The following is a 21663-nucleotide window of genomic DNA, read 5'->3' on the forward strand; positions in this document are numbered from 1 at the left end:
AAAACCTGTATTCTTCTAATCCTGAATGAAGTCAAACTCTACACCAAAGAAGGGCAAATCCATGAAGATGTGCAGTTATCCCTTCCCCCCTCTATTGAATTATTTATTGGGCATCTGGTTTTCTATGGTGAAAAGATTGAAGACCTGTCGTACTTATTACACCTTGACTTTTCCCTCCCCTCCCCCCAGTTCTTTGGAATATTTATTTCCAAGAGGGCACCCAACCAGATGTTCATGATGTCAAAGCATGGTGGATTCTTAATACTATGTATATAGACGACAGAGCAGATTATCAAAAGGCTGTTTGAAGCGGCAGCAAAGAGAACTTGCGGCATGAGCCAGTGTGTGCCATGGGAAGTTGTCATTCAGCGCTCTGTGGTGTTTAGTTTCTCTTTTATATCAAAACCTGTGATGTTTATGGAAGTTGTCTTGCCAAACATGACATGCCCTGTTGTAACATCTGTGAACACCTTGGAACCCACCACAGATGCCCACCAAGGTGTCTTGCCCCTCCCAGTTTGCAATTCCTTTTAAAATAAAATTGTTGTTTGAGGTGGTTTGTTTGGACGGGGTGGTCTTTTCCAAGGGGAGGGAACTTTTTGCCTTTTTGCCTGTATTCTGTTTTGGGTAGAGTGTTGGAACGACACAAAACATATGGCACTGCCTATTTCTCCTCTAAAAGCAGTAGATTTTCCAATTACTTACTGTACTCGAGAATAAGTACAGTACTTTAGGGGCAAACAGCACAATCCTAACCATGCCTTCTCAGTATTTTTCAGTGTATAAGACGCCCCTGTGTATCATACTTTTGGGGACTCCAATTTAAGAAAATGGGGGGAGATGGCCCAGAGTTGTTGAGCGTTTTTTGGAGGTGAATGCCGAAAATCACTCGCCCAACTCAGAAAAGCTGCCAATCGCACGCATCACAGAACAAGCATCTGCCCACTCGCCACCACCAGCAGCCAATCACAAGCACAATTGCCACAGCGCCAGCCAATCCACAGACAAAAATCGCCCACCCAATCGCCACTGAAAAGCTCCTGTTCGCAGCTGCAGCCAATCGCCCGTCCCACATATGAACTATCTGTGTATAAGATGCCCCCCCAATTTCTAAGCTTATTTTAAAGTAAAAAAACCTTGTCTTACACACAGAAAAGTACGGTAAATCTTATTGAATTTTATTGGGCTTTCTACCAGGCAAGTGGGGTTATGGTCACAGCCTAAAGCATCAAGAACAGAAAAAAGCACAAAGAAAATGTGTACATGTCCATGTTGTAGTATGCTCAGGCCTCCAAAGTCCAGTACAGTTTCAGGCAGGCATTCTTTTTCTCCTCTTCCCTGTGAGCATTCTTCCTGGAAGTTAGGCTAAGAATCTTAAAGAAGCACATCCGAAAATTCAGCAAGCTTTGGGCATTAATCCCTTTTTCATGTTGGAAGCTGTAAATCTCAGCGAAGAAACGATTCTGCCCTGCCAGTATTAAAGGCTGCAGTGAAGCTGAGCTAAGGGTGGAAGTCAGAATCTTTCTCAGTTTTGGGAATCTGTTTCCAGAAGGAGTGTGTACATTTTGTGGACTAATAGAATTGGAAGGGATCTTGAGGGTCATCTAGTCCAACCCCCTGCAATGCAGGAATATGCAGCTGCCCCTTATGGGGATCAAACCTGCAACCTTGGCATTATTAGAACCACACTCTAACCGACTGAGGTATCCATGCAATTAAGATATGTAGGGTGCATATAAAATTGAGAGAATGGATAACTTTGTTGATTGCGTTTTGTTTCTCCGAACAACCACAACTCACAAGAAGTGCTTAATTTTGAAAACGAGTGATGCACCCTTTGACCTAAAATCCTAATTTCCGCATTGGGATCGGCTAGCCAGCGTTACTCAGGTCAAAGGTCACTCTCTGAGTAGGGTCTTTTCAGTGGCTGCACCTCACTTCTTGAGCAAGTTCAGCAGGAGCTAACATTTGGAGGAGCGCCTTATTTTTCCAGGCTACAAAGCTGCTTTTCAAAAGTGGGGTTGAAAGGAAGGAAGGAAGGAAGGAAGGAAGGAAGGAAGGAAATGTTAACCAAAACAAAAAGTGTTATGTACTGAAGTTCCCACCCTAGGCCAGCAGGGGGATACTGTAGATAGTTTTCACTCAGGTCCACATATGCAAATAAGGAATTGAAAGTGACGTTCAGTGATTGGATAGTTACAGAAAGTTGTTACTGTTGCCTTGTAGTTGAGCTGTATATAAGCAGGCTGGCTAAACCCTTCAGCCCAGTTCTGTTCTGGCCTGTGAATAAACAAGAGCTGTTTGAAGAATGGCTGTGTCGTCTGATAGGTTCACCCACAACTTAACAAAAAGCTTTTAAATGGATGATTGATGGTTGCTGCGTTTAGTTTGATTTGATTGCTTCTCACTGGTGCTGCTGTGCAAATTTGTTCTCTTGTGTTTTTATTAGGAGATGAAAAAATTAGACCTGTTTTGAATATTTTAATGGAAAAACAGTACATGATGTTTTTGAAACAAAAAAGGAATACAGTTCCATGAGTTCAAATATTGTGCACATGGAAGTTCCCTCATATGTAGTTTGGGGGATGACATCTTCTTTCGTACTTCTGCTCTCCCCATATATATACCCTGATCCTGGATATGTCAGCTGAACAGTATTTATATATTGTAGAAGATATATTAAAGGATGTGAAGTTTGAAACCTGCATAAGTGTTTTTAAAATACAGGATCTCTGATTTGGACAGTCCTGTGACTATGGCCGCCTTTAGTTAGCCCTATTGCCTCAGCTGCTTTTTCTGCAAAGAAAACTGACAAAGGAAAATCACAGGTTCAAATATGGAATACGGAATATTCTGCAGCTGAGCCTGTAAGAAATCTCTCGTGAAGCACAAAACGGGCATGTTTGGCTGGCTGTTTAATTACTGTAGCAAAGTACACATCGTTAGTAGTCATTTAGACATGCAAAGTTTCCTTGTAAAAAGCCTTGAGAAATTAGAACTTGGCATGTGGTTTATATCCGAATCCCGCAACACAACGTTTTCTGTATTTAAAAATGTCTCTTGGCGCTTGACCCATCTGTTAGATTAAGTTGGCCTGAAGCAGCACAACAGGGGGGTAGTGAAATTATTGATTATAATTAGTATGAAAGTAAATAACTCCCCCCTGAGACCTCTCTCAGGATGCCATAGCAAGTCCAAGATAAAGTTTGCCGACTGTGAGTGTGCATGTAAATCCCTAATCTCATCAAATAGGTTATTTTAGGGAAACGGACCAGATTAGTAATGTGATGCCTCACAATTCCATTAATGAAATCCTGCTGGAATGAATTAATGAACTACAGTGGATGCTTTATGGCTTTTAGAGACCAAACACACAAAAATGTAGATGTTTACCAGCTTGTTGTCTAAATCTGTGCAAGTTTTTCTCATGATTAAAATTATTCAGTATGCTTCGTTACTTCCTAACACACATTCCATTTGAACTACACTGTGATGCAGCCCAACTTGGGCTGCATGTTTTATAGGACATTAACTGGGCAGTAAGACTAAAGTATATTTATTTGGGAGTAGGTCTCACTGATTTCAGTGGATCCTAGTAATATAATAAATAATACTTTAGCACTGAAACTGAAAATAAAAAGATGAATTTGTTCTGATGGAAAGAGAGGCTTCAGGCTTCAGGTTCTCAAAAAAACCATTCTCATTATCCCAAAGCTGTGCGATTCATAGCAAAATAGTCACATGGTTCCAGGCAGGCCAGTATAAAATATATGTTAAATTGGAGCACGTGTGTCATAACTCTCAAGTAAGTTCCACTTAGTTCAATGGGTTTGCTCCCAGGTAAGTGACCCGAGAGCTATACCTCAGTGTTGTTTCATCTCTTCCAAAAGGGGATTCTGTCTTCTTTCTGGCTTCCTGAAACCTCACTGATGGGCTTCACAAATACTGATCAAAGCCCTGGACCATGTTCCTCTCGTCTACATCAGGATCCACCCCACCCCACCCCACTTTTAATCTGAAATGGCAAGTGAATTCTGATTTGCTGAACGAGCCAGTCACCTTCCCTGCTTCAGAGCCATGGCAATTGTTGAGCTTTTGATTTCATGAAAGAAAACTGGCTCCTGAGCAGCTTGCTAGCATTTTAACACCCATTGCTCTGTACTGCTGTGGGGGGGGGGATCTTTGAGATAAAATTCTAATCTGGAATTGGAGAGAATTGATCTGGTGAAAGATGCATGATTTGCTCGGCCCAGGTGCTTCTGATATTTGCTTTCTAGAAGTTTGGGATTCTCTCTCTCTCTCTCTCTCTCTCTCTCTGTGTGTGTGTGTGTGTGTGTGTGTTAGAGAGAGAGAGAGAGAGAGAGAGAGAGAGAGAGAGAGAGAGAGAGTGTGTGTTAATGGCAAAGCCACTACCAAAATCCAGTCCAAACAAAAGGTGAGTAAATCCTAAATCTGTTTTATATAAACCTTGAGGAACAGCCAACTTATAATAGTAAGAGAAGGCATCATCATCATTATTATTTTTATTATTATTATTATTATTATTATTATTATTATTATTATTATTATTTACTATTTATATCCCACCCATCTGACTGGGTTGCCCCAGCCACTCTAGGTAGCTTCCAGCATATATAAAACCATAGCAAAATATTTAGCATTTAAAATCTTCCCTATACAAGGCTGCCTTCAGACGGCTTGAGGCTTGGTAACTCCATACCCTCCAACAGTTCTCCGATGAAAATAGGGGTGTCCTAAGAAAAAGCAGGACATTCTAGAATCAAATCAGAGACCAGGACAGCTTCTGTAAATCCAGGACTGTCCCTGGAAAATAGGGACACTTGGAGGGACTCACCTATGTTAGTAAAGAAACAGCGAACTGAATGCGCTATAAACATGCAGCACCACATGGCAGGAAATTTTAAAATGCAGTTGTCCATAGAATTTGTTGTTGTTGTTGTTAAAACTGTAATAAATAAATCATTTCTGACTTATTTATACCGGGTCCCCCCCCCTGTGTTTAGATCCACCTTGGGTGTCTCCTACCAGCTATTTTACACAGACAAGAAATGTTTAAGGGGAGATCACATATTCCTCTTTCAGCCATTTGAGTGGTAAACACACAGTGATGAAAACAGCATTCGAGACCAGGACACTATGGTGTGATGTTGTGTGACCTGACCTGAGGTTGGTTCTTAACCTTTGTAAAACAGCACTATTCTTATTCAACTCACTGCAAGGCCCATGAGAAGAACACCAGCAGATGCTCAGCATGTCTGATGTGGATTCAGGAATCAAACACCTTTATACCCACCATCAAATTCTCGTCTCCCACTGATACCAGCCATTGCGCAAACCAAACAACAATCACAGGGCTTTGGCTGTGTGTCTATGTGTTTAAAGCCTCCGGATATTTAACAGAATGGAAAGAAGGCAAATGTAATTATATTAATTAGGGTTAAGCTATGCAATTAGATTAATTAGACATGGGGGTTAGCCACTTTACTGAGTAACAGCCAATTAGATGCACACACTGAGTTAAGCAACTCTTTTTGCCTGGCAAAAACCCGAAAGCAAAACCGTGGGTTAAAGAGACCGACGAGATTTACAAAGCACCACTGTAGTGAACACTTCCACACCATGACATAACTGTATACCCTGATGCAATAGGATCTCTGCCTTATTCTATATAATAACAGTGAACATATTATCTCGGTACTGATACTCATGTATGCCACATGGGGCATCCCACAGGGAGATAGTAGCAGGATCTGCATAGTCCTAGGGTTCAAAAAGCAGACCTTCCAAGTGTCCCTATTTTCCAGGGACAGTTCCAGATTTACAGAAACTGTCCTGTTTTCTGATTTGATCGGGGGGGTGGAGCTTGCATGCCTTGTGCTGATCAAATCAGCCTCGTTGCCTGGGGACTCGCCTTTGCTCAGCGCTTCCCAGCAGAGAGGTGACGGTGGTTTTCCTTGCTGCATTCCCCTTTGCTGGGTTGCTGCACTGTGGGAACCACTGCTTGAGGCTTCGTTTGGCTGCTGGCTGGGCTTTCTGCCTTTGGCTCGGAGGGGGTCAGAAGTTGAACATACCTGTGCTCAGAATCGGATAGATACGTCATCCACGGCCCACTCACCCTTGCCGGGGAAAAGGTCTGTCTGGAGCAGGGGCACGTGGTGGGGGAAAAGGAAAGGAGCTGGTTGAGTACAATGGTGGGCGGCGATCTTGAGGGAGTGGGGGCTTGTTGACTAAAATCCCTTATTTTGTCTGCTGGTCCCTTATTTTCAAATCTGTAAGTTGACAGCTATGAGTCTATTAAACATTAAAAGCTTCACTAAACAGGGCTGCCTTCAGATGTCTTCTAAAAGTCTGGAAGTTGTTTTTTCCTTTGACATCTGGTGGGAGGGTGTTCCACAGGGGCGGGGGCCACTACCGAGAAGGCCCTCTGCCTGGTTCCCTGTAACTTAGCTTCTCGCAGTGAGGGAACCGCCAGAAGGCCCTCGGCGCTGGACCTCAGTGTCCGGGCAGAATGATGGGGGTGGAGACGCTCCTTCAGGTATACTGGACCGAGGCCGTATACCTCCAGAGTGTCCCCTGACTCCCCAGATTTTGAGAAGGAGTGGGGCTGGAATGGAAAGGAGAGGAAACAAAAGTTTCTATGCCTTTGCACCAACAGAGCCCTGAGTCGGACTATAATGAATTTGAGTGTGTGAATTGTCCCATAAGTGGTGTAGCAGGAACCCCACCCCACCCCAATCATTCTGTTTGTACAAACTTCACACACACACACACACACACACACACACACACACACTACATACGCCACATTTCTATTATAAATTCATAGAAAAATCAACCATACGTCAGATTTGCACTGTTCCATTTTTATTTTACTCCATATGATAAGGACTATCAAAGGGGGGTGGCTTGGTCCTGGTCAGCCATAATCCCTTCAGCATGCCAGCACATCCACAGGAGCCCTGCCCAGTTGCTATGCCAACCCTGATGATCCCAGACAGAAGACAATCAAGATCACAAAGAACTTGCATATGGGAGTGGATTCAGCATGGACTGAAACAAAGGACAATGTTCAGATCTTCCCTCTGGGGGAGGAAACTGCAAACTCCCCTTTGTCTCCTGGAAGTGACTCATGGGGAGGGGGGAAAGGAGGAACCAGCCAGGTGACAAGACACTCAGGTTACCACCAACTCCTCCCTCAACCCCTCCTTTCTGTAATGTATGCATGATGTTTCTGGGGGTGGGCTTGACCTAGAGGAGGGGAATTTCAAAAGTTTTTATAAGACCTTGCACACTATTTTTCTTTGTCTTTCCTCTCACCTGCAAGTGAGGGGAGCACCCTGTCGTGACAGTCTTTCTTCAATAAAGACCAAGCCTACAGGCTGCTGATTTGCTTCAATTTACTCTGGTTGGTGTCTTTACTTTTTGTCCAAGGGAGCCCTCAGATTTTTCCGGTAACAGTGGAAAGGAATGATTTACAATTTTTTTGTAATGCTGCAGGTTTACCTTTAGTAAGCGCCAATGAACTCAGTGGGACTTATTTCTGCGTAGTACCAGCTGTTAGTTAACTTTCTGGGGTTAGCATTATTTTGCAGCTATCCCTTAGTGCTGTACAGTCCTAGTGACTTTGCTGATGGTTAGGAATGCTCTTGTGCCTACCTTCCTTTTTCATTATTCACAGTCTTGCGCAATGGCGTTGTCTTCTTGTAAAGTGTGAAATTACAATGCACTCAATTAGGTAACCTGACAAAATGGCAGTCCTGAAGCGTTTCAACAATGCATCTTGAGATACTAAGCAGAGTTAGCATTCCCTTTGTCTAGCCCCCCCCCCCTGCAGTTTCCCCCTCAAGTTGCAGTTAATACAGGAAAGAAATTGACAGGGCATTTTCCCAAATGCTGAAATGACCTAATGTTGGCCTGTGATTTGACTGTGTTAAAAAGAGGTGCTGCTGTGCCTGAATCATAGCATTTATGGAGTGATCAGCCTCCCATATCCGGGATCTTTTGGTTAGAAAGAGACTTCGCCTCTCCCCAAACACATTGTTTAGCAGTTCCTTGTTTAAAGAGTAGGCTTAAGCAAAAAAAAAAAATTTAAACTTTTTGTACAGCATGTTAAAGTTAAAGATCTAAGCAAAAACTAAACAACAGTTTGCTTCCACTGCCTCAGGAGACTGGGATTTAGAATATCCTTTGGTGCTCTTTGAAATTCCTGCGTCTGAACTGGTTCACAGGATTGTTTTTGGGTTGTTTTGTGTACTTAGATGGAGAAATGTATCTGGCTAATTAACACCTTGGGGACTTAACGTGGACAGCAAACACAATTCTAAGCCTATATAACCAAAGGGGGAAAATGCACCCTAGCTGTGATTTCACACATCAAACAAACAAGGAAACTTTGTCTGTTTTGTATTTATTTTAAATACATATAATTTTAAGCCTGTCCTGAAGGCTTTTTAAAAGCTGCTCTTACAGACCTGGCAGCAAGCTAATCCATGGAATTATGAGTTCTGCGCCACTGATGTTTCCTCTTGTAAATCACTTCATCTGTTCTGTAGTTAAGGGTTTTCCTTTAATAAAAGCACATTGTATGTGTCATAACTGGATATACCATGTAAGCACAGGAAAGAGAATGGTGCAGGATGTGAACTGTCACATATAGTGGAATGGAAGCAACATTCAGTAACCCATTCCTCGTGCGGCTTTCCCTTTTTGTTTTCTTTTGTTTATTTATAAAGAGCTACAGGAGTTAGACTATAAACTGAATCAAAGCAGACTGAACTGCTGAAATGATTTAAATTGTTCACGTCTGTGGTTCATTCATTTAATCTTGTGATCTCTCAAATAGAAAATGTCTCTGATTTGATAACTCTGCGGTTCTGGTATGATATCTCTTTATTTTGTTCTCTCCAGTCCACGGCTGTATCCTTTCTCAAATTGTCTTGCATTTGCTGCCACAGCTGCCATATGCGTATTGCAAGCTAAACGAAGATCAGGTTAAAATGATCCGATTGTGGGTCAGAGTGGGGGGCCGACAGCCTGTTGAATGTGGATGGAGGAGAGATTGGTCCATAGCTTCTGTTTAGTAGGAGCTATTTTAGATGTGGCCTCATGCAAAAGGCTTGCTACTATATAAAGGTGGAGGGAAACTGACAGTTGTTCTGGGCTGCGGGAAATGTGTCATTTGTGTGTGTGTGTGAACTGGTCCCTCCATTTTGGTGGTTTATACACAGTGCTCTGATGTCAGTAGCAGTACTTTCTCAAACCATGCTATCAACATGAGCCTATACGGGGGCAGTTTTCTGAGGTGAGCCTGGAGCCTGAAACTAAAAACTATGGGACAAACTATGGGATGTATCAATACACCATCTGAAATCGGTTTGAAGGCCACATCATGGCAATAGTTTCATAATATTCAACATGGCGATATATCACGAATTGCGATGTGTGTGTGTGTGTGTGTGTGTGCGCACGCACGCGCGCTAAGGAAAAAATCATGATGTGGGGAAAACTGTGGGGTTGGACATCATTTCTCTCATGATTCCTGCTGCCCCTGTTGCTCTGAACTACAGTGGTACCTCAGGTTACATACGCTTCAGGTTACATACGCTTCAGGTTACAGACTCCGCTAACCCAGAAATAGCGCTTCAGGTTAAGAACTTTGCTTCAGGATGAGAACAGAAATCGCGTGGCGGTGGCGTGGCAGCAGCAGGAGGCCCCATTAGCTAAAGTGGTGCTTCAGGTTAAGAACAGTTTCAGGTTAAGAATGGACCTCCAGAACGAATTAAGTACTTAACCTGAGGTACCACTGTATAAAGTAACAGTTGTAACAATATGTTAAAGGTAAGTAAAAATGTATACGTTTTAGACCCCTAAGTCAGTGTTTCCCAACCGGTGTTCCGCGGCACACTAGTGTGCCGCTAGACGTTGCCTGGTGTGCCGCGGGAAAAATTAAAAAATTCGAAAGATATCCGGAGAGGCGGCCTTCAGGCGAGTTTTAATTTTAATTTTCCTTCTCCCACTTAATGCCCCACGCTCGCCCGAGCAGCTTGCAGTCCTCGGTAACCACGGCGACCCGAGGGAGGGGAGGGAACAGGGAAGTCGAGGGCGGCGGCGAGCCGCGATGACGTCAGTGGGCCGCGCCGCCTCGCCCTGGCACGGTGTGAGAGCCCCGGCTAGTGGCGCGAGCTTCGGAATAAGTGGGATCCGCGTGCGCGAGACCGAGATCGCGGGTAAGGAGCTCAGCCCTGGGCAGGAGGAAGCGGGGCCGCACGTGCGGGCCACATCCCCACAGAGAGCGAGCCTCCCCCGGCCCACCACTCCGGGCAGGTCCACTCGCATGAGGGGGCGGCGATGGCGACGGCCGGCAGCTTGCCTGCAATGCCATTCCTCGAGCAGGCGAGGAGCCCGGAGGCTACCAGATGCGAGTCCTCTTTCCCACCCTGCTCGGGAGTCCAGAGCACTTGGTCGCATTCAGGATCTAGAGTGGGGAAGCGGGGCTTGTGTCTGGGCTGGACACATTGGGCTGCCTGTGCCGCTCGACCTGCGGGGAGAAATCAGGGTGGGAGTCACGACCGTGAGGCAGGGCTGCCAAGTGTGGCAGAAGAGGACACGGCCGTCGCACCTGTCCTTAGGTAGGAGCTTCTTCCGTGTCGACCTGCTGCCCTAAAGTCTTGGCTTTTTTCTTGGCTTTTTGGCGGTTGCCACAGAAGGAAGGCAAGGGGGAGGGGGAAAAATTGAAACTTACACTTTCGTGCGTCCCTCCCGGCGTGACGCTGCGCGCTGACGTCACGGGCCTGTAATGGTGGTGTGCCTCGAGATTTTTTTCATGAAACAAGTGTGCCTTTGCCCAAAAAAGATTGGGAAACACTGCCCTAAGTAGTAGCAGTTGCCAGGACATTACTTGTTATATCCTTATTACTTGAGAATAATGAAATGGGGGGAGAGATTTCCAAAGCAGCAGCAAAGGAAGGCATGTCTATAAGTAGCCATGCAAAAAGATGAGGGACTTTTTCAGATAGGAGGTGTGAACCCCCGTCCACCGCCCAACTCTTCTTCTGATCCAAAAAGTCTAGAGAACATGGAGTTCAGCTGTAGTGTTTTGTCTTAAATGTAGTGTTAGTAAGGGGAGGAAAGCATTTTCTGTCTAACCAAAATACACTGAATTTAGCAGCAAGTAAACCTGTTAATAGCATGTCTTATAACAGAGGTTCCTTATGCTCTGTAAGTGGCGAGGGCATACTAATAGAGTAGCATCTATGCCCATTATATTTCCAGAAAAGAAACAAACCTTACTTGGGGTGCCTTTTTTGTTCAAAAGCAGCTGGTGTGAAAGAATTTGTAGCTAAAAAATGAATGCTATTAAAGTTTAGATAAAAATGTGAAAAAGTTGCATGTTTTCCAAAGCAGCGTTTCAAGTTAATTTGGCAACCTATATATTGCCAAGGCAGCTAAATAATCCCCTCCTTTATATTTTTTATTTTGGAATGGATCAAAATGAAAGCTTTGCAGTCGACTTTTTCCCCTCCCACACACCCAGTGACTTGACTAGGCAAAATGTGCTGTTAAATAATGAGTATAGCAGCTAGATATACTGGGAAGGTGGAAGATGACCTAAGGTATGGTTAGGGCAAATTAAAAAGAAAAAAAAGAAAACAAATTGTAAATGTGTTAGCATTACGAATAAATTAGTTAGTTAAAATGAGAATCTTTGTAATGCAATCTTGCCCTAAGGCTACAGTATTTCTATGTCTACAGTTGACTCTACATTAGCCAAAGATAGGAGCAATTTGTCTCAGAGGTAAGAAACTGAATCTAGAGAACAAGCTGGATCCTTATCTCTCTTAGGGTAAAGGTAAAGGTACCCCTGCCCGTACGGGCCAGTCGTGTCCGACTCTAGGGTTGCGTGCTCATCTTGCTCTAGAGGCCGTGAGCCGGCGCCGTCTGGAGACACTTCCGGGTCACGTGGCCAGCGTGACGAAGCTGCACTGGCGAGCCAGCACCAGCACCGCACATGGAAACGCCGTTTACCTCCCTGCTATAAAGCGGTACCTATTTATCTACTCGCATTTAGGGGTGCTTTCGAACTGCTAGGTGGGCAGGAGCTGGGACCGAACGACGGGAGCTCACCCCGCCGCGGGGATTCGAACCGCCGACCATACGATCGGCAAGTCCTAGGCACTGAGGTTTTACCCGCAGCGCCACCAGTATCTCTCTTACACAGATATAATTACCGGAATGGTTCAACCACCAATCCCTCTTCATGAAGAACTTCAATGTAGCTCTGTCAGGAGAATAGGGGTCTCTTAACAACTTTCAGCATCCTCACCACACTACATCTCCCAGAATTCTTTGGGGAAGCCACGACTGTCTAAAGTGGTGTCATAGAACTTTCAGTGACTGACTCTGGCCCAAGACACAGTGCTTCATGGGTTTTCCATAAACAGTTTCCAGTAATCCAGCTGTGGGGAATGTCTGTCTTGTGGGCTGAAGCCTGCCAGCCTCACTTTTTGACCAGCAAGACATATTTTGCCAATCTGTACCCACAAAGCCCTATGTCTTTCAAACCACTTTGAAAAAGGAAAATGGGTCACCTAACATCATTGTCCTTGTGGCATCAGGTGATTGACAGCTGGGTGGCCCTAGCAGCTTGTCAAATGTGGCCCATGGGGAACGGGGTTGCTTGTCCACCAGTCCAATTTTGTTATCTGCCCCCTGCATTGCCCATTCATATTCTGACTCTAAAAGAGACTTGCTAAAAGAATGATGGCTGGACAATTCATAGACTTTGAAGAACTACAAACTCCAGTCCAAATTGTGCAATATAAAATATGATAGGTGATTCAGTCACTTTGATCCCATTTTGGCTTTTAGCTGCAAAAGTAGCCTTCAAAATTTGCAAAAGAAATCCTGCAAAATTTGGTTCACAAGTTAAAAGCAGTTTATACAGATTTGGGAAACTCATATGTTCCCAGGGTGACTCTCATTTCATTTGTTGGAAACTGTAGAAACATAGTTGGAAAGGACCTTGAAAAGGACCTCCAGGTATTGTCAGGCTACAGTTTCCATCATTTCTGTTATAGGCCATGCATGCGGGGAGAACAGTAGTTGGAAGGGTCATAGGTTTCCCATCCCGATCTAATTCAAACCCCTGCTCAATGCAGGAATCTTTCAGGTACAGCTCTCCTTTGGCAAAATACCTCTAACACAGTTGTGCATCTTTTTCCATTAAGAAGCTCCTTACTGTTAGGAAGAACCAAGTGGGTTGGGAAATAAATGTGATTTCTTCTCCTGCTAGGTTTTGGTACAATTCTAATGCAAGAATAAATCATGCCATTCATTCACCTAGGTTACCAGAACGATTTGGGACACAGCTCAAATGTGACTCTACCCTCAGCTGGTTAACACTTTTCACCTCACATGTGGTTTAACATTATATCACATTTTCAACTGAATCTGCTCAGGTGCGGATATAACCAACCCTTTGTTAATAGTTTACAAAGCTCGTGAAATCAGGATACCTAAGAAACCCCCTTCTGACCTGTATGATTATTGAGTTCTTCAGATGGGAACCTCTGCATGTTCCACATATTCAGTGGTTCCTTGGAGTAGAGCTTAGTGTTTTTGGTACCTGCTCTGCCTCTTGAAGGACGCGGGTGGCACTGTGGGTTAAACCACAAAGCCTAGGACTTGCCAATCAGAAGGTCGGCAGTTTGAATCCCCGCAACGGGGTGAGCTCCCATTGCTCAGTCCCTGCTCCTGCCAACCTAGCAGTTCGAAAGCACGTCAAAGTGCAAGTAGATAAATAGGTACCGCTATGGCGGGAAGGTAAACGGCGTTTCGATGCACTGCTCTGGTTCACCAGAAGTGGCTTAGTCATGCTGGCCACATGACCTGGAAGCTGTACGCCGGCTCCCTTGGACAATAAAGCAAGATGAGCGCCGCAACCCCAGAGTCGGCCACGACTGGACCTAATGGTCAGGGGTCTTTTTACCTTTACCTTTACCTGCCTCTTGAAATTAGACAAGTGCTAACTGTTCTGTGTTTTTGATGCCAGCTCAAAACTTTTCTGTTACATAGGCAATTCCAGAATATTGATGATGGGTAACGTTGCTACTGACCTTTGTTTAGATTCATTCTATTGTGTTTTATATAGTACAGTATATAGTATATGTTTATATATATATATATATATATATATATATATATATATATATATATATATTTTGTGAATACCACTTCTAGTTTTTTTCTGAATATGAACATCTGCTTTTCAACATTCAAAACTGTGTTCCATTGACTTCAATGGGACTTGAAGGTAGGTGCACATGGAACCACTTGTATGCTAGCATGAAGTAAGAAAGGATATGAAAGCAAATGAGCAAACAAATATCTAGACTGCAAAACAAAGCACTTTTTGATAGACAAATTATTTTCCTTTCTTCTCTGTGCCAGCAAAGCCAAATCATCCATAATTCTGCTGTGCCTGAATGTTTGTAACGTAACGGTATATGTGCTTGCATTTACAGGCCATACGTGGTAACAGACTTCATGGGCATCAGGAACGAAAGTTTTATGAAGGTAGCAGCCGTGGGGACCTGGATGGGAGACTTTGTCACAGCTTGGATGGTAAGTGGAGGGAAAGGGAAAGTTGAACCAGAAAAGTGTAATTGGTGATTGAAATCCAGAATAGTCAGAAGGCCTTTAAAAGCACAATTCGAAGCAAATAAGCCCCAAGGTCACAGTGGCATGATGAATAACAGCTGGATGTTTTTGTGCATTGGAAATACAAAGACGCTGTAGTCAGGATGACTTAGGTGCTGAATTGTTCCCTTGATGTCAATATGAGTCCTGGCTAGGAATGCAGAAGCCGATTTCATTGTTGTTGTGAAATGGAATAATGGAATAAATATTAACTGTTGTCAGTGACTGGGTATTTTTTATATATATTTGATGGGTGAAAGGGAGGTAATGCAATCTTCCACCTGAAAATAAAAAGTCTCATTTCCTTACTTGCCTCTAGAAAGTGTTGATATTTTTACTTGGCTTAACTTTTGAGTGGCAGGCTAGGCACTTGTTGAGACTTGTATCCAATGTAGTGCTAAGGAACTTTTCCATCAGTGCAAGGGTAATGGGGTTTTCACCACTCTCCTCCTGCTGTGCAGTCCCTTCAACTGTTCTGGGTTTGCCCCCCAACCCTCCAGAACAGATTTGGGAAGGGCACAGGGCACATTTTGGTGGGGGGGGGGGGATGGGGAAAGTCCAGCTGTACTAGTAGAAATCCTTGTACTGATCGGACAGCTACTCACTGCTGCATTGGATAGAAACCTAGATTGTTTGGATTCAATAGGTAATTCAGTGCTGCCATTTTAGTTCTGTTTCTTTTATTTATTTCCATGATTATTTTTTTAAGTAATAGATCTTTTTTGCCTTTATAATATACTTATTTTGCTGTAGAAATGCATCACAATAATATGATGAATAAAGACCCCAACTCCTATCAGACGCATAGAGCATGGCCAGCTGTCAAGAACGATGGGAGTTGTAGTCCTAAAATATCTGCAGGTTTCCTAGCCCTGATCCAAACCTTTAGAAAACGATTGTCTGAACAGGCCGAACATGCACATCAACCACTTAGCTTGCAAGCCATATGACTGCAAAAGATAAGCAAGGAGGAAAAACGAATGCTGGAATGTTTATCTAGCAATCCTTGGGCCTTGTGATAGACATTATTCACATAAATGGACGCGGGTGGTGCTGTGGTCTAAACCACTGAGCCCCTTGCTGATCAGAAGGCTGGTGGTTCAAATCCCTGTGATGGGGTGAGTTCCTGTTGTTCTGTCCCAGCTCCTGCCAAACTAGCAGTTGAAAGCATGCCAGTGCAAGTAGATAAATAGGTACCACTGCGGTGGGAAGGTAAACGGTGTTTCCGTGCACTCTGGTTTCTGTTGTGCCTGAAGCGGTTTAGTCATGCTGGCCACATGACTCAGAAAGCTGTCTGTGGACAAACACCATCTCCCTTGGCCTGAAAGCGAGATGAGTGGTGCAACCCCATAGTCGCCTTTGACTGGACTTAACCATCCAGGGGTCCTTTACCTTTACAGTTACCTAAATGCTGACATTTTTTGCGGGGGGAGGGGGGTAAATGAATTGTCAGGGACTGGCCGGATGCTAATGAGTGTTCACCAGAGGAAGTGGAGCTGGAGTCTGATTGGGAGAGGGGGACAGGGGTCTGTGGCAAACTGTACCAGCCAGCAGGCAAGAATCAAAGAGGGGGAAGCTTCAGAGCTGGAGAAAGAGGCAGGCCAGGCAAGGGAAGGGCTTGGTGCTTTCCCACCCTCTCCTGGACCATTGTCTCCCAGAACCAGGAGAGAACTGAACTGGATAGAGCGGAAGCTTCCATGCAGGTGTAGTCTCCGGCTACGTGTGCACAGCCCATCAGGCTAAGGTGCATTAACTGGTGGAGGGGGAGTGGTTCCTAGGTGCTGCAACTGCTCCATAGAATGTGGACCTTTGAATAGCTGCCTGTACATTAGATTGGTGCGCATAAGACTCCAGAGCTGCAGAAGCCACTTTGTTATCTTTCAGAATAAAGAGTTCTCTCCTGTGTGCATTTCTTTGACCAGGAAGCACCCTTGACAGGAATGATGTAAGAATTAAAAGCAAGCAGTAGCAGATTTGTTGTTTTCTATGTCTGCAGGGAAATCATCTAAATTTTCCTCATTTATCTTCTATCTGGAGCAAATCAAAACTGTGGAGGGGGGGGGACAGGATCAAGGATACATTTGCTTTCAGATGCTGTGGTCTACAGCAGAGCGTCCAAAACAAATTACAGTATTTTGATTTGGTGACCATGAAAAACAAGCACACAACAAATCATTGCCTGGGACTGATTTAGAAGAAGAGGAACAGAGTTGCTGCAGGGATGGATGTTGGCACCTCAGAGTTTCCAGAAAACCATTTATCATTCAGCTGACTATGAGCGTGGTCTTTTCCTATCTTGTCCTCTCTGTGCTTATTTATTTTTTTTATTTTTTGGAAGAAAGATATTGCATGATTTAGTGGTTAACAGACATTGTTTGATCATGGTTGTCTTTCAAGAAGCTCAGTTTTCAACCAAAGTGCAACAGGCAGTGTACCCACACTGGTGATTAGGAAACAGCTAATAAAAAGTCTGCGACAAACAGCACTACATAATCATTATAGCTAATTAACCTAATCCAGAACCCAGTTTCTGTTGGCACCTGTCAACAGACAATGGAGTGCACCTCTGAGAGTGAAATCAAACTGCTGTGTTAACAAGTGTTAAAGTGACCTCCATGGGGCACAAGTCTGGACAGTGTGTATGGAGGTCCCAGACTGTCCTCAAACTGAGCCTCTGTCTTTTTTCTAACCCATCTGCACATGCACGGGTTGCGATTCGGCGCTTCTGCACATGTGCAAAGTGCGATTTAGCGCTTCTGTGCATGCGCGACCACCGAAACCCGGAAGTAACCCATTCCGGTACTTCCGGGTTTCGGCGGTCCGCAACCCGCAAAAAACGCAACCTGAAGCGGTTGTAACCCGAGGTATGACTGCATTCTTATGAAATAGTAAATTCCTGGACGTTTGGCTTCACTTTTACAAATGGTGCATTTCTTATTTACACATTTCTCTTAAAGAAATTTGTCTTTGGGGAGTATTTACTGGATCTGTGCTGATATAGGCCAAGATAATTGAACAGAAGAATGATTTGGGACAATGTACCTGTCCTTTAGAAGTCCCATGACACTACCCCCTGTTCAAGAGGGCCCCAGCCCCTTTGGAGAGGTTTTTCAGAGGGCACATGGGGAAAAGAAGGAGTGGAACACTTTCCTTTCACTAACTTCCATTCACTTAGTTTGGAATCCAAACCTTTGTGCTTTTATTTACCTTCAGTAATAGGGCGAATCTCTATGTGGAGAAAGAAGGTGTCTGTAAGTTGCATAGTCGGGTAGTAAAATGGAGTTAAATCTGATCGAAGGATTGTATGTGTTTTTGAATGAAGGTTACCATGAGTGCATAGATGTCTTTGAAGAAAGGTGTTCATGAAACTTTGGCTCATTAATCTCCGCAACCTTATCTGTCTGGCCTCTTAGCCCTCCAACCTCCTGTCGCTCTCTAGCAAACCATTTTAGCAGTTTACTGGTGCCAGGCCTCACTTTCCAGTGGCTTGTCAACAATTTTGTGGGTGGTAACCGCAGTAATGAAGATCTATTGAGGTGGTGCTTTATATTCTGTGATGTCCTCCAATCAAGGTGACGCTACACAGGAGACAATTAAGAACCTTTGTTGCTGCAATAGGTTTTGTTTATTGCAGGGCATTTTGTCAAAGTTTCTGAAGCAAGTTAACTCTTCAGATGTCTGTAGTATAAAATGAAGCAAAGCCATGATAATGGCATTCTTGAATTGCACTTTTTTTTTGAAGAACACATGAAATATAAACAGAAATTTCCCAGGCAGATGTTCAAAACACATCTGTATTTACACAAAAGGGCCAAGGCTCACATGGTGTGTTTAACAGCTGAATGCACGTTGATTTGTGTTTATCCTTTTTGTTTTGTTCATTTATTGCTAGAAAGAAATTGATTGGGCAATCTGTAGTAAGGGAATCAGGTGGCTTATTTGGCATTATTCTAGGGCCATGTCTAAATGAAGTCACTGGTTAGGGATAATGAGAAAACATCTGGAAGACAACAGGCTTCTCAACCCTGTTTTCATTTGTAAGTTTCTGTTTGTTTGTAATGTGATCTTTGCCTCAAAGACGGATATATCAGGATCAAAGCTGGTGTGCATGTTCAGTGAATCCTCCTGGAAAAGAAATATGGATGGAGAAGGGGTTTGAACATGAAATGAACAATGATGTTCTGAATGTGCACATTGATTTTGATTTCAGTGCCTCCGTCTTCAAGTCAGGTACCATATTGTAATAGATTTTGCATTTGATTCTTCATTTGAAAGCAGACCTGAGGCCTGAGTTGATATTTGAACTTGAAATGAATAATTTTTAATGCATTTGTTTACCATACCCCCTTCTTGTATCCATTGGAGTTTCTGCAGTACAAAGAAACAAACCTGCAAACTAATGGAATGCCAAATAATCACATTAAACCAACTATAACAGACTCTTTGTATGTTTCAAGGTGCAATCACGGGCCTTATATCACTGATACCTAAATTTTTTCGCTTTTCTCTGTCATTTCCTTTTTCTTCTTATAACTGTGTTAGACAGCCTGCATCCAAGGGTATCAGGGTAGCATCACCCATCTAACTAGTATATACAAGATGGGTTAAGATGAAATATGTTGACTGGCTCAAGGTCACCGAGAGAGCTTCATGGCAGAGCAGAAATTTGGACCCGACTTCTTAACCGCAGACCCATTGCATTTTATCTAACTGTGTTCTTCTGTGCTATGTGATCCAGCAGAGGCTTCTGTTAGTAGAAAAAGAAGGGCCCGTCCCTCCTGATGCTCCCTTCCTTCTGCTTAATCTACTTAATGGATATGAGTCCTTCTGGGACAGAGTGGGAGGTGGTAAGGGGGATTACAGGAAAGTGGGGGGATTTGCAATAATCACTCCCCTCTACCAATCGCAGAAGCTTCTGCTGGATCAAACAACCTTCTGTCCATGGAGGAGCACAACTGGATACAATCCATTGCCCTAACCACTATATCACACTACGTCTTTAACAACAACTTCATCCAATAATTGCCAGTACCTTCCCTGGCTCTTCTGTCCATTCCAGATTTTCTTTTCTCATTAATCTGTTCTGTTAATTTGAGGATTAGAATGTACTTTGAGTTTGGCCTCCATAGTGGGTGAGGTGGGGAACAGAAAACATTTTTCAGCCCCAAGGGTATATTTCTTCATTGGGAACCTTCCAGGAGCCAGACAATGGATGTCAGTCTTTTGTGCAGATAGGTAACATTCCAGCCAGACATGCCATTCAGATGTTTCTAAATTCACACATCACTCCATCCAGGCAAACAAGAAGCGTGATTGCAATGCAAAAACACAAAAACACATTTTTTAAAAAAAAGCACTCAAAGGATGTGTAGAGCAGGCCCACTGAGCTGTGCGGCCCAGGGAACGAGAGCAGGATCTGGGTTTGAGGGTGGCCTGGAAGAGTCCCGAGAGACAGAGGCCTAGAGTTCCTAATGGTAGGATCCAATTGATCACGAGCAGAAGGACAATAGCTACTAGCAGTAGCATGCCAAGTCATGTCAAAAATGGAGGAAGATCTCCAGCATGCCAAGAAGATATAGAAGATCCAGGAAGATCCAGCATGCCATTCCTTTCTTACCATTTAGTAAAGGACAAGTGGAACAATTTATTTTACAACCAGCTTCAAGTTGCCATGTTCGTAGGGCAGCAAATATCTACCTATCTATCTGCATATGAAATTGCTACCAATTTCCTGAGAATTCCATGCAGGCTCAGGACCACAGTTGGGGAAGCCCCAAACTCTCCGACTGACGTCGTCACTGAATCACTGTTGTGTCAAGAAATTGGGCATGACAATTCCGGTTAAGATCAAAGTCCATCTTTCTGATTGTTTTTCTTCCTCTGAGATATAATTGAATTTGCAGCAGCATCTGAAGTACAGTGCAGCTAACAACTCTGTACTTCAGAGGTGGAAATGAAATTAAACTGTGAAGCGTGAAATGGAAAAAATGAAACGGATAAGATATATAACTAAAGTTGCCTGGTGCAAGCATCGCTGCGCAGGGATGTAACGAATGACCTCATTAGGGGTAGTGAGGTGCTATTCATAGCAGCAAGCACCTGTTCTTGGGGGTGGGGATTTCTTATACAGTTTCTCTCTCTCCCCCCCTCTTTTCTTTCTCCATCTCCAGAGGGATTTCTGCTTAACCAACTGTTCAATATACTGACACAGTGTTTCCCAAACTCTGTGAAATTACACACTAAACATCACTGGATCATAAGAACATAAGAAGAGCCTGTTGGATCAGGCCAATTGCAACCTCATCCAGGACAGACTGAATTCCTGTTCCATTGTTGGCATTTCTTCTTACAGGGAGCTCTTCTGGGTAGCCAGTGTCCCAGCTGCCTTGTTAGTGCACGTCTGGAAACAGAAAGGACCCATGGTTACAACCAGGAAGCCACTTGTGCCAACTAGTCAACCTGTGTGAATCATTCAGCGGTCGTAGTCAAACAAGTGAACAGGTTTCAGCATCAACTGAAACTGAAGTGGCCAGCACATCTGAGTCAAAGAACACAAGTTCTGTATATCTGTAAATAACTCCCTACATTAGTGGTCTGTCAAGGTGCACATTATTCTTAATTCGGGTGCAGAACATCTTGCTGTAGCTCCTGGAAGATGGCAGGGGGTTGTGAAGTATGTATAGGTCAATGAAGAAAAGCAATATACAAATTTAATGAAGGGTGGGATACAAATTTAAGGAATAATAAAAATAGTTTTCAACGTGGAGGATTTGAGAACAGATGTATAATTTGCTTTTTACAATTTCTCTTGGAAGCTATGGCCATTTCACAACTGATGTTTCAACCAACATTTGCTTTTTCTGTGTCTTCAAATCACATCACCAGGAGGCTACACTGACTACTTTGACCGTTCCATTTCCAAACACTTTTCTTCTGCCTCATATT

General features: G+C 43.7%; 1 protein-coding gene across 4 annotated transcripts in view; it reads left to right on the top strand.

The window, feature by feature from the left end:
* Positions 1-21663, top strand: part of TMEM117 (transmembrane protein 117) — a 223069-nt gene that overhangs the window by 74983 nt on the left and 126423 nt on the right. For all 4 annotated transcript variants that reach the window (XM_028747090.2, XM_077934668.1, XM_028747092.2 and 1 more), the window contains exon 4: positions 14544-14643. In XM_028747090.2, coding sequence (XP_028602923.2) covers positions 14544-14643 — 100 coding nt within the window. The remainder of the gene's footprint in view (positions 1-14543; positions 14644-21663) is intronic.

This window comes from Podarcis muralis, chromosome 10 (genome assembly GCF_964188315.1).
Source record: "Podarcis muralis chromosome 10, rPodMur119.hap1.1, whole genome shotgun sequence".
NCBI lineage: Eukaryota > Metazoa > Chordata > Lepidosauria > Squamata > Lacertidae > Podarcis > Podarcis muralis.